Genomic DNA, 14,477 nt, shown 5'->3' on the forward strand with positions numbered 1-14,477 from the left:
TAGTTCTTTCCACATTTCTATACTTTTAAAATAGTTCATAATTTTACAAATGTGTTTTTTTCATAAGAAATGACTAATTGTCTTTTAGAAGTTATGTAAGTATGTTCTTTTTCTGATTCATCATTTCAGGCAGTCTAGGCACAATACAATTTGGTGGTTGATATCCCACCTATGTAGATCTACTTTGGTCAACTTCATAGGACTTAGTTATTTCCTATGGCTTTCAAGTTAAAATTTTACAAAATACCTCTCAATATGTATCAATTTCAATTTGTTTTGATGATTTTCCATTCAGAGAATCATTTTTCACTCACTTTTTTCAATGGATTAAGGAGCTTTTTCCTCTAATTTTCTATGTATGGGGATATGATCCTAGTCCCACATGTATACTGTGTGTATATATACATGTTAGTATATTTCTTTCTATATATATCTATGTATGTACTTGTATAGGTAATATATATGTGTGCGTATAGTATGTGTAGAGATATAGGCATATACATATATGTATATATTTTATGGTGGAAATATTAGATACATATATATTGTGAACACACACAAGTTTATACACAGCTTTACAACCACATCCAGGCCCATGTCGTATGATTTAATTTTTAAACCAATACATGAATCACTTTTGCCACAGCTGACATGCAGTATAGCATGATGATAGCATGTGGTTCTGGAATCACTTGGGTGAGAATTCCATTTCCATTACCTTTGAGTTGTATGATTTAGGGTGTTATTGAATTGTTCTAAACTTCTGTATCTTATAGACAAAATGAGGATAACAATAATAATACTTTATTGCATGATTTTGTTAAATTTAAATAAAAATGCATGTAGACTGTTCAGCATTGGGCTTCATACAAAAATTTTAACATCTATTAGTAATTATTATTATTGTTATCTCCAATATGACTACCAGCCTCTACTTTAAGTGTTTCAGTGACACTCTACTTTTCATGAAATTCTGCCTTATACTAAGAAATCTCTGTGGGGCTGGCACCATGAGATAGTAGGCTAAGCCTCCACCTGTAGCACCAGCATCCCATGAGAGCATCATTTCAAGTCAGGCTGCTCCACTTCCCTTCCAGCTCCACGCTTGTGAAATCAGTAGAAGGCAACTCAAGTCCTTGGGTTCCTCTATCTACGTGGGACACCCAGAAGAAGTTCCTGGCTCCTGGCTTTGGATCAGCTAAGCTCTGGCTATAGTGGTCATTTGGGGGAGTGAACCAATGGAAGGAAGACCTCTCTCCTCTCTGTCTCTCTCCTCTTTCTCTCATTTTCTCTTTGTAAATGGACATTTCAAATAAAAATAAAACAAATATTATAAAAGCAAAATCTCTGTTGCTAGAAACACAAGGCATGTATGCCTGTAAATTTTACTACCTTCAAATTTAATTTGTTCATCTTAGTTCTGTTGTTTGAAACTGTGCAGCTTAAGGTTCTATGGCATCAACGTGGAAATTCTTTAAAGGTTCAAGTCAACGTCTCTTATTGTCTATCCTTCAAGGCTAAACTCTAGAGTGTGAATAATATTAGAATTAGCCAGCAGTTTCGAGGATAACCTATAAACTTGTTAGATTGGTGAAACAATTTTGGATATTCTAGTACTTTGAAATGCTAAATTTTAAAGCTAAGCTACCAATTAGTCTGTTGCCAGGCCTCTACAGAGTTCTAGAATCTAAGATTAAGGAGTAAAGTCTTTTATTTCTTTTATTTAGCTGTGAATTTAAGTTCCTGTTTTTACTAAATTCATCATTTTTGTTCTGTTTTGCCTTGTTTGCGCTTGCTTAAGTGTGTGTGTGTGTGTGTGTGTGTGTGTGTGTGTGTGTGTGTGTGTGTGTGTTTCTTTTTTGCACCATGACATCACAGAAGACAGCACCTTACTACATTCACTTACCAAAGTCCTGTCTTCAGGCTACATGGGTTGTCCGCTTACGAAGAGAGTTACATTTTAGGGATCACAAAAATGTTTTTAGATCACACATACATCATTACTCTTTTGAGGGGGAAAGAATCCTCACTGGTTATATGATCCTGCTCTGTTGTTGGGCCCCTCTATATTTCCTGTTCTTTACTTTTCATCCCTGATTCATATCCAAAAACCTCCAAAGGCCTGTTGTTTCTGATATCACAGTTTATCTTTTCCTTATTTCTAGTCCAACTCAGCTATGTGTGGGCTATTTTTCCACAATGAAAATAACCCATTATCAGATCAATAAATTTCCTAAGAGGAATTCTATCCTTAGAAGTTAAACTAATACTTTATATTTCCATGCAACATTTGGTGTTGAGCGAATCATCTTTTACTCATTTTTCAATGGATTAAGTGTTTTTTTTTTCTCTAGTTTTCCACCCATGGAGATCTAGACCTACAAATATACTGTGTGCATATATCTATTCAGCTATCTATTTACAGATAGAGACATATAGATAGAGATATATATGCATAGGTATATATACATATACTTATGTATATATAATATGTATTTTACATAAGGCAATAAATCTATGTTCATAATCAAAGATACATATGTATCTTTTAAGTTTTATGTTATTATTTTTCCACCACTGAAGACCTTGTTAACTAATCACAGCGTGTTACCACAAATGGCATAGAACTTTTCTCCTCCATGTTTTATAGCTCTTGCCAGAGAGCCCTTTCTATTGTGGTTCCAAATCCCATCAGGTAACCCATTCTTACCATCATTTCTCATAAGGCAGGCCCTTCCATGATTCTAGGAACCAAACAAGATCTTATGAGATTGGGCTCCACTAAAAATTCTATTAACAACACCTGCTGGAATGGATGTGGAGAAAAAAACTGTTGGTGGGAGTGTGGACTAGTGCAGGAACTATGGATCAGTATGGAGAGTGCTAAAACAATTGAAGATGGGTCTACTGTATGACTCAGCTATCCCACTCCTTGGGAAGGTATCCAAAGGAAGTGAAATCTGCATATGAGAAAGTGACCTATAATTCTATATTCTAGCAACAAAAGTCTACAAAAGCAAAGACATGGAAATAACTCAGATGCCCATCTAAACAGGAATGGATAAAGAAAGTGTGGTATATCTACTCCATGGAATACTACTCAGCCATTAAAAAGGAATGAAATTCTACCATTTGCCACAAAATGGCCCCAACTAGACAACATTATGTTCAATGAAATAATCCAATTCCAAAAGGACAAATATCATGTTTTCTCTGATACAAGGCAAACCTCATGGAAAATAAAAATAAATAGACAAACATGTATGTACATATATTTTCATAGGTGAACTGTATAATGAAGACTAGCATACTGAGAAGTGAAGATACATTGCAATAGGCATCTCTACTCCCAAATAAAGGGAGGAATCTCAATGAAACTATTAAATATACCTTGAATACTAGATTTTCCACCATTGCCAATATCTATATGCCATGATACACTTAGTTAGAATAATGGTGGACTTGTGACTATTGCTGAAAGACTATACTATTGTAATAATATGGAGGGAAATGGTGGAGAGGTGAGAATGAGGAGGGAGGAAAGGGAGGTAGGGGGGGAAATCCCTATACATACAAAACCATACCATGGAAAATAATAACAGTAAAGATATATTATAATTAAAAAAATAACAACTAGGATCCCTACTTCTTGGGTCTGGTAATGTCACCTCCATACATAACACTCAAGTCTTAGGGTTAGTGGTCACTTTCTGCTTTTGCTGATCATCTCTAAACTGCTTCGTAATCCCTATTCCTATCTGTCTTGATTGTATGCATTATTTATTCCCTCCTACTGGTGACAGATAGGTTTTTTAAAATCTGATTCTAAATTATAACACTTAAAAATGGGTAGTAGGTTTTACCTTTTTCATGGTAAAAACTTTTTCTGTATATCTCAAGTCTGATTTTTAAGCCATCTCAACATGCCTATTTACTTCTTGTCTGGACATTAGCTATTTTATCTCCATCATATCATTTCACAAGCCTCCACTCTGCTCTTTGCTTGAGTAGGTAGCCTCTACAAACTTCATCTCCTGGGCTTGATTGCTCTCTGGCTTCCACATGGCTTCTGTTTTCTGTCAGTAGAATGAAAATTAGAGGAGGAATTATTTAGGGCATTCCTCCCCAGTTCTATGCTGGTTTTACTTCTCTATAAGACCACCAATTGTTTGTTGCTTTCTCAAGACTACAGTGCAACGCAAAATCCAATCACAGCTCCCCTCCGACCCTCTATCCCAGCCTGAGAGTGGTACTATCTTCCTGTTGCTATTAGGCCCTGAGTGTTTTATTATCTCTTGTTGGTCTCTTAATTTTGCCCACTCCTTTGTAAATAATGCCTCCAATAAAATATCATTAATTCATCTTTTTCAAGATGTCAAAAATAAAGTCTTCCCCATTTTAACTTGTTGTTCCCTTATTTGAACTCTTAAAATCTGAAAACCTAACTTTGATTCACTCTTCTACTTCTACTTTTAAGTATCTCTGGGTAATTTTAACACTTATGTTCATTCGTAACTTGAAGTACAAATTTCTTGTTCCAGCCAGAAATATATAAATTATTCTAGACTTTGCCTTTCTTGCTTTCATTGCTTATCCAACTCTCCACAAGTGACACTTATTTTATTTTCTAAATTTGTCTCAGAGCTTTCTATTTTTCTTTATCCTTGCCTGTTAATGCTTAATGGTGATATTTGCTGTAAACTTCAAATCTAATTTCAGAGAACTGGTATTTTCCTTGTGGCTAATCATTCATCCATACTTCTGCCAATACCTCCATTCATGTAAATTAAAGCTGCAGGATCAGTCGTTGTGTAAACCTACCTACAATCTGTAATATATCTCAGTGCAACTATGAGATTATTTTTAGGGATGGCAGAATTGTATTTACTTGTTTTGAATTATTTAACATAGAGAGTTCATCATGTCTAGAGCGCATTTTTTTTTCAGAACTTGGAGTGTTCCACATTGAGTAGCTTTGCAATGTCTACTCAGTTTTCAGCAAACAACCATGGTGGCATGAGTACTACACAAAGAGACAAAAACTTAGCAGTGTAAACCTGACTCTGACTTTTTGTAACCACGAATGCCTCAGGAATTTCACTGTGCCTATGTCCTCTTTTGTAAAACAGACTTCTTCATATTTCTGCTCATTAACAGCATTACTGTGAGGATCAATTAAAGACAATACAAAATAGAAAATTCACTAAAAACAAAAGCGCACAACCAGGGAAAATGGTGAAAGCTGTTGGCAGTTGAGAAGCCTGATCTCATTCTCCCCTCAGATCACCTTCATTGGCAGCTGACAGTTACTTTAACAAACAAATGCACCAATCAGTTTGCAATTGGGAAGAGAATAAAAACTGGGAGATTAGGAAATAAAGAAAAATAATGAGATGTCTAAATGGTAAATATCACACATTTGCAATTGTTAGAGTTTGTATTATGATGAAGAGATTAAGGTACTGCTTTTTTTACATTCTTTAGACAATAGATATGTGTTATCAGCAAACTAAAAAGCATTTATTGTCCAGGAATTAAAAATAGCATGCTAAACACCAATGCCCATGTGTTTCTGTCTTTATACATTATGAATCTATTTCAAATGTTAACGATTTGAGAAAAAAGAAAGGTTTTTTTCCACATATTTTCATTTTGTTAACAAAAGTTCTTCTTTTGTACAAATGCAGATGAATAAACTGTATTACTAAATATAACCATTTAAATGCATTAAATGGACCCCTTATACCTACTTAGTAAGTACAGTGAGATCTGCAGCAATGAAACCCAGTTATGAGTCCTAAGCTTCAGATTTGGCATGGATGGAAAGGTTAGGCTGGATGAATCCTTCTTTGCTTGATTACCTTAATATTTGCTGCTTAATACATAATATGTAAGCCTTTTACAATATACCTTACAATACATGATTTTGAAATGTATGAAAAGTACACTTTTATATATTGAAGCATTTTAGCCATGTTAGAGAATTTATTTATATTATTTAGCCATGTTAAAGAATTAATGTGCTGGATCTTGGCACTAGATTTACAGCAGGAAGCTGCTATATATGTGAGCAATTTTGACCTTTAAAAATGGCAGTTTCACATGACTCAATGTAATAAGAAGTGAAGAATCATTCTATCTTAAAACAGAGTGCAGCTACATGTAAATAACATTCTTGTTTACGCACTGGACAATGCCAGGGAAGGTAGTGGGGAGGGAATGGTCAAGTCAGCATCTTAGATTGAAGGATGTATTGAAAGTGTGCCCACTGGTTGCTGTAGCTGCTTCTTTGAGCAGTAATATATGTCAATTAATGCATTGGAGGATAGAATATAATTTAATATACATGGAAATAATCTTTTCTTTACAGTAAGTTTGCTATGATGACAACATTCACTATATTTTGTTAACGATTAAATACCATGTGAGTCACCATCATGACACATCTGCTTTAAACAGGTATCCATTTATGTTACCACTGGGAATTGTGAGGGGTTATACTGCTATTTTTGTGTAGTTTGTATCGTGTGCCTTGGTTAATGTTCAGTGAAGATCTGGATCCCATGGGGTGGTTGTGATGAAAGAGGTTTGTTGTTTTCCAGGTGAGTAATTTGATCATAAATTAGGGATCTTCATCTAACACAGTGCTTCAAAAGCAATTTTAATGTCCTGAAATTTAGACTTGGGGAGGTCATGTGGGCAGGGAATAGATTTTCATTCTGTCTTTATGCAATTCAGCAATGTAACATTGAACATCCTGCTACTCACTGCTGTCAAGAGGTTAATCAGTCCCCTCATTTATCCAGCCACTGACTTTCCAACTGTAAAGTGCATTCAATACTGTGGGTGCAAAAGGCAGAACCAGGAATGGGATAGAAATGTGTCCTTAAGAAGTGCTGGGATATAACTGCTAACCTCTAAGAAAATCCATGTGTGTCTATTAAGAGCTACATCTTTTTTTTTTTTTAGTCTCAGACCCTTCAACATCTCAGTGTTACACAAAGACAGAACTTAAACCTCTGTAATGGAAGAATAGAAGAGTCACACTACATTTTGGAAAATATAAAACCAAAAGAGAACTGTGTGCCCCACGCTGGTCTCTGCCTCCCTGTTAATTTGTTCTGAATGGTGCAGAATGCAGCTGCCATCTCTGACAGTGCACAGTTGTTAACAGGTGTGGCAACGTGAGCCTGGCTGCTAAGTTTAGCTCTGCAAGTGGGGATTTCACACTTTGCAGCCCCTTGGAGAGGAGAGCATTGGCAAATGACTGTGTATAAAAGTGGAAAGCACTTGGGAATCTCACCACCAATCTAGATTTAGATCAGAGTATAGGGGCCAATCTAAATTGGTTATAGACCATACAGAACTGCTTATCTGGGGGAAGCAGCATTAACTTAACATTCATTCATTTCCCTCACATCACTACTGGAGATCCTGAGGGAGCATTCTGTGAAATTTGATGCCTACCTTTGAGGTATAGCATGGACTGATTATTGTTTAGCAGGCACAATTTAACACAAATGTACCAGTTCTTCAGGTGCAAGCTTTCCAATTTCTAACTTGTAAACAGTACTCATCCTCTTCGGTTCTCTTTGAAAGTCAATTTCTAAAAGTCACATTTTGTCTCAACACTACTGACATACTAGGACTACTTTTTAAAATGGAAATTTTCAAAAATAATGTTTCTCTGATGAGCAAGTGAAACACCTGACTTTTGCCAGGGATTGGGAAAGGAAGAGCATTTCCTGGGGGAAGAAAAAAATGTGGCATTTGAGGACATTGAAGTCCATTACGATTTGTCGGAGGATGTGGTTGGGTCTTTTCCTCTCGTTTCTTTTATACTCTGATCTAAAAAGAGTCTGGTGGTAACCAAATAGTTCTCTGATAATTTTCAGCAAGAAAGTCTTGGGACTCAGAAAGTATGACTAATTGGTTCAAAGCCATGATCATTCAATGACAGAATATCAAGATTATTTCATTTACGCTTGAAAGTACAGTCACATCTTCTTTGCCTAAGCCACCTTTAAACGAAGCTCACAGTTGTGTGCAGCTAGGTCCTGGAGCGTGATGGCATGATGGGGAGGGAGGAAAAGGTGAGGAAGCTGCACATTTTGATCTCACTTTCCCTTGATTGGTGAGCAAGTCATCCTTTCAGATTTTAGTAATACATCTGCCAGGTTCTGAGCTTTTTAGAGTCCCATAATAGTAATAACACAGATATAATATACACATTGTGCCTGTCTAGGTTAGTTTGCTTTCCAGACACTACCTTCTACAAATTCACTCTTTACATCAAAACAGTTTCTTTAAAGAAACCTTGTCTTCCATTTGGGGCAAATTCATTGGCCCAAGATGATCAAATCATTACTCTTTTGGAAGGAGTTAGTGGTCCTTTTTGCTAACCTTTGACCTGACTTAGTATGTCAGCATAGGTGATTCTTAAAGCTGGAACTGCTAAATGGAAGTTTGTCCTTTTCTTGAAATCATCACCTCAAATTATCCTTTTTTTTTTTATTGTGAGAGCGTCCCAGTATCTCATATTTTATTTTTAAACAATAGTTGTGTAAGAATTTCTACGGTCTAAGGTTTGTTCAAGGTCCACGCTTTCTTTGGTTACTATGGTAACCTGCCCTCCCAACCAGCTGTCATTTACTGCATTTCTTTCTAAGAATGAGTCTTAAATTTCTTAGATAGCCCATGAGCAGAGCCAAGATGAATAACAGAAAGAATACAAAACAGCTTATTATCAAAGAAATAACTTTTTGATTACTGACATAGAAAGCTTCATGCAAAAAGAAAAAGTAGGGGGCAGCAGCTAGCTTTGTGGGAGAACAACCCCCAAGTGTCCACTGAGGTCCCCTCCAGCTGACTTCATCAGGCTCTATGGAGTCGGGATTCTGCTCTGCATCTCTACATCTGTGAACTGAGACACAGTTTCTGTGCTCTCAGTGGTGATGGGCGAGATGACATGTTTGAGTCGAAGGAGCATAGTGAAGAGCAGGATGAGGAGAATGGCCAGAAGGCTCAGGAATAAGCCCACATACATGTACAGGTTGGAATATCTGTCTGAAGTGCTGCCAACCTCTGTTGCCATAGTGGGAAAATGGGCTCGCACAGTGAGATTCCCATGGTACTTAAAATGTGCCTCCGTCATCACTCACGATTGGAGTTAGAACCTCTTTCGGTGGAATTCTTATTGTCTTTGAGGCATTCACAGTCACTTAGACTGTCTGGATCTACCAGAAGGGTCTAACAATCAGATGCAAATTGATTACTTTGAGTGCTAAGTCTGTAGTGCTGAAGCAAGAAAATAAAGATGTTCTAATTTGGCAATCAACCTCTCCTGCACAGCACCCTTCCAGCGAGGGTTTATCCAAACGCCTGAATCAATTTTTAAAAATGTCAATAAAGCTTTATTTTCCCCACACCTACTCTCGTACTGATTAAAGTAAATGCAGTGAAACCGCTTTATAATACTGGCATGGGAACAAGAATCTCTTAGAGTATTGTTTCAGACAATTTCGTTTCTGAGAGAGGAAGAGAAGGCTTTGCTTCCCCTGCAGCTCATCTACACACGTGGGCTAGTGATGTGGCTGTAATTGGCACCAGACATGCACAAGACCTTTATGTATGGCAGGCTCAGCATACCTGAGGTTACACCCCTCTTGTCTAGCTTTCTGAACCTTCCTAAAGATGGAGCCTGCAGGGTTCTTGCTCAGTTGCACAGTTTCAGTCGTTCAATCTAGAGAGTGTGAGTCCTCTATAGCTTTCTTGACTTTCCTCACGGTACGCCGGAGGGAGAGTGTTGGCAGACCTGGTAATTGTCAGATGGAGGAGGCCTTGGAGTTGCTGATGGAAGCCAGCCTAGGCTCGGAAGATTGACCTCTGAAGATTCTTCACCAGATTTATTTCCCTGAAAATCAGAAACAAAAACCAAAGAATCTAAGAAACCGAGATAGCAATTTATTTTGAGATTTTAAAAAATGAACTGATAACCGGCTAAATGGTCTGCCATAGCCAAACTAGTCTAAAATGATGTCTTGCCTTTTATAGCTTTGAATGTTATTTCCCTATGTGAAAAATCACTATCAAAAGGTAAAAGAAAAATTCAAGGCACTGCATAGCAGCTGATAATTAGACTAGAACAGAACGGTGCTTTCCAGATGAACTGATCATGAGCTTGATCTCACGTAGTGATTGATACACAGACCCTGGGCCCCAACTTAAGCTTTCAGGATTGTAATTTACATAGTAGGTGCATGGACACCAGTCTAGACAGACTGTAATGGTCTGGGATAAAACTAAGCATTGCTAGTGTTTGAAAAGCTTCTTCATATAATTCTAAAGTGAAGCCACTATTCTAACTTAATCAGGGAAGCTTAGTTCTGAAGGAAAGAAGGCCTACACCTTAGGATCTGTTTTCCAACCTTCAGATCCCAGTGTCTATTGTCACTTTAATGAGTCATGAGTCATGAAATGTTTAGGAATGCAAGATGCCTCCAATTTTGCTTTTGTTCTTTTTTGCAATTTTTCATTAGTATTTTATTTTGGTGATCTTTACATAGTTGATTAGGGTGCATAAGGGTCAAGGGCTACAGGAAAGTGGGTAAGACCATTGTTTCCATATTCTATTTTTTATGTTCTTTTTTTCCCTCATTTAGGTTTCTCACTTTTATCATTAGGTTTTTCTCATGAGCTGTGAGAACACTCATTTTGTCTCATTTGTAGACTAGAGGGACAGGAAAGGTCATGTCTATTAGTGAATAACAGAATCCTCCATGATTGCTAAAGACAGGACTTGTTTTTTTACTGACACATACATTCTAGTGTGTTCGTAGCATCAGCTATTTACAGTTGAAAACTTCTAAAATGATGTAGCTTGACTCCAAATATGAATTTAGAAAATGGGTGACGACAACATAATATACAAGCATTCCCCATCATAGTTATCTGTGCAGAGTATTGACAACAAAGCTTATTTTTGTCTCTTGGTAACACACCCAAGGAGAGTTAATAGAATTAGCTCCAGAAATTGCATTATTCTTCTTATGATTTTCAATTTCTCTCAATCCCTATTTGGGTGCATTTCAGCTTAAGTGCACCCATGTTACTGTACTTCCTGTAATCTGTGTTTCTCAGCCTACCTTCTTGCTGTCCCTAAATAGGAACCAGATAGGAACAGTTGGTTCACAAGAAACAAAAGCAAGGCAAGATAACCTCTTTCTATTATCTCCGGAATAGAGTTTAAGATGCCTTTTGGCTATACTTAAAGGTATGTCAGTGTTGATTTTTGGTAATCTTGGATTGAGTTGTAGGAATATGCACCAAACAGAAGATTTTTAAGTGATTCTTTGCACACCAAGGTTTAAGAGGGTTTTTAAAAATTTTTGAAGATTTTATTTTATTTTTATTGGCTTTCCTGGCTGGATTAGCACAGCTAAAGACTACACTAATGTGCGTTATTCATGTAGAGGGCCTATTTTTTTTAAAGATTTATTTTTATTATTATTTTTTTTATTGGAAAGGCGGATATACAGAGAGGAGAGACAGAGAGGAAGATCTTCCGTCTGATGATTCACTCCCCAAGTGAGCACAACGGCGGATACTATGCCGACCCGAAGCCAGGAGCCTCTTCCGGGTCTCCCACGCGGGTGCAGGGTCCCAAAGCTTTGGGCTGTCCTCGACTGCTTTCCCAGGCCACAGGCAGGGAGCTGGAAGGGAAGCGGGGCTGCTGGGATAGAACCGGTGCCCATATGGGATCCTAGCGGGCGTGCAAGGAGAGGACCTTAACCACTTGCGCCACCGCGCCGGGCCTGAGGGCCTATTTTTACAAAGTATTTAAGAGCCTTGTAGATTGAATGCAGTGATGCAAAAAGCCATGGCTAAGTTCTTGACCCAGGGTCTGTGAATGCAGCCTTCTTTAGAAATAAAATCTTTGCAGATGTAAAGTCAACATAAGGACAATAGGTTCCAGGATCCAATAACTTGTGTCCTTACAAGAAAAGAAGATAAAAGACACACAGGGAGAAGACAGTGGCAGAGACTGGAGGGATGCATTTACAAAGGAAGGAATGCCAGGGATTGGGAGCAAACACTAGGGCCTAGGAGAGGAAAGGAAGGATTTTTGTCTTGGCCAACTTTAAAGGGTGCATGACCCTGCTGTTGCGTGACTCCAGACATTTAGCTTCCAGACCTGGGAGAATAAATTTTTGTTGCTTCGAACACTCAGTTTGTGCACCTTTGTTATGGCAGCCCTAGGAAACAAATATACACAGAGCAATCACACTGAGGCCCCAGGGTTTTGGAACCCTTTGGGGCAGTGTTTCTCAGTGTGAGCCAAGGCAAAGTTCCTTCATCAAAATTACCACCAGGGAGTGCTTCTTTAAATGCAGATTCCTAGGCCCTTTTCTCTGCCTAGATCAGCTTCTCTGCTGGCTAGGGCTCTGTCACCTCCACAACAAGCTCCCCACTTAAAGTTTACAAGTGCCCATTTCAGGGACCATTTTCCAGTTTTTGCTGTACTTATTTCCACATTACCTATCAAGCTTTAGCACACCACACACACACACACACACACACACACACACACACACACCCTTGCTCCTTTCTCCAGAAGTTCTGCTCCAGTAGGTCGGTGGGGTGTGAATATCCATAACACCGAAAAATTCCCCAGGTGACTGTGTTATACAGCCAGGGCTGAGAAGTGGCAATTCCCAAACAGTACAACATTTCAAATGTGGTACACTGACAGTCCCGGGCAGCTCACACAGGGATGTCTTTTGATCTCAGCTATTCCCCCACTCCCCTCATGTGCCAAGATACTTCAAAAGGTCAATCAAGAAATTGAATTAGAATATAGGTTTATTTCGGTGCTCAAAGTATTTGAAATGTATGTATAGTTTCTTTATAACATGCATTACCTATGGACTGTTGAAGGCACCTGCCAAGCATGGATTCAACATGTTTTTGCACTAAAATTACTTTCTTTTTATTCCATTTTCCCTGGACTTTTTGCAGTATTCTCATATTGAATGTAATTCCTATATAGCCTGCCAGTCTGTGCAGCCTTCCTCCTCTTCATAACTTCTCTTCTCCTTAAGAATGGTGCCAGTTGGGCCCGGTGTGGTAGTCTAGTAGCGAAAGATCTTCCCTTGCATGTACTGGGATCCCATATGGGCACCGGTTCTAATCCTGGTGGCCCCACTACCCATCCATCTCCTTGCTTGTGGCCTGGGAAAGCAGTCGAGGACAGCCCAAAGCCTTGGGACCCTGCACCCACGTGGGAGACCTGGAAGAGGCTCTGGACTCCTGGCTTTGGATCAGTGCAGCTCTGGCTGTTGCACCGCTTGGGGAGTGAATCATCGGATGGCAGATCTTTGTCTCTCCTGCTCTCTATATCTAACTTTCCAATAAAAATAAGTAAATATAAAAAACAAAACTTTTATCCAAAAAAAAAAAAAATGGTACCAGCCCACAGATAAGAATCTAAAGTGTTTTCACCCCATATTAGTAGGTCTTCAAGAAATCACGGAAAATGCATGTTGTAGAAAAAACTAGGTACAAATTTTAAAAATTGCACCAAAATAAATGTATTTTTAATTCCATTTTCCATGAAATTGTCTCCTTTATATTTCCTAAATTACTTTTCATGTGCCCTCCCAAAGAGAAGTGGAAAGGCTCTGTAGTGTTAGAGTGTCTTTTATTCACCTTTCGATCACACTTTGATAAGTCACAACATTGTCAGCTTTGGTAAATTTAGGACTTCTTTCATTTGTTTACTTAATAATACAGTAGATAGCATTAACAAATTGTGAACACACAATTTCAAGACTAAGAAGAATTGAAATTCACATCTCATTTATTTATGCTCCTCCCTAATCTCCTTCTTTTACCTACTCTTCTCTAGAAGTAACCAATAACTCGAATTTTGTTAATTATCTTGCTTATACTTACACAACATATTCAAAACAATGTGTAAATTTTGTTTTGAATATTATTCAAAAAAGGAGTTAGGTTCTGTGTAATCTTCAACTTGTTCTCTTCATTCTACATTCTATTGTTTTATGATTTATTTGTGATCATGCTAATGATAAGAAAAAAGAAAAAAATGTTTGGGTGTCCTCCTGTTGCCTTTTAGACTCTGTATTGCCTTTGGACTTTATTCCAATCATTTTAGCTTGACATTCAACGTTGTCAATGCCCTGTCTAGGAGGCTTTGATGCCTCTGTTTACTCTTTCTAACCAAAGTGTAATTCTAACTCTTACTTCCCTTCCCCTTCCCATTTTTGTCTTTACAGCTCCTTCTACCTTCACACACACACACACACACACACACACACACACACACACAGAGTTTTTCTTTTTTTAATTTATATGAAGGGAAGGATAGCAGAGAAACACACACACACAGAGAAATCTTCCATATGCTGGTTCACTCCCCAATGATTCAAACGGCCAGGTCTGAGTCAAGTTGAAGT

The 14,477-nt window shown here is 38.0% G+C and overlaps 1 protein-coding gene across 1 annotated transcript; it reads right to left on the reverse strand.

Annotated features, from left to right (window-relative positions):
- Positions 1-8,881: 8,881 nt before the first annotated feature.
- Positions 8,882-9,154, reverse strand: SERTM2 (serine rich and transmembrane domain containing 2). Its single transcript, XM_041000108.1, has one exon. The coding sequence runs from the start codon at positions 9,152-9,154 to the stop codon at positions 8,882-8,884; it is 273 nt and encodes a 90-aa protein (XP_040856042.1).
- Positions 9,155-14,477: the final 5,323 nt, after the last annotated feature.

This window comes from Ochotona curzoniae, unplaced genomic scaffold (assembly GCF_017591425.1).
Source record: "Ochotona curzoniae isolate NIBS_2020 unplaced genomic scaffold, NIBS_Ocur_1.0 scaffold_1852, whole genome shotgun sequence".
Classification (NCBI taxonomy): domain Eukaryota; kingdom Metazoa; phylum Chordata; class Mammalia; order Lagomorpha; family Ochotonidae; genus Ochotona; species Ochotona curzoniae.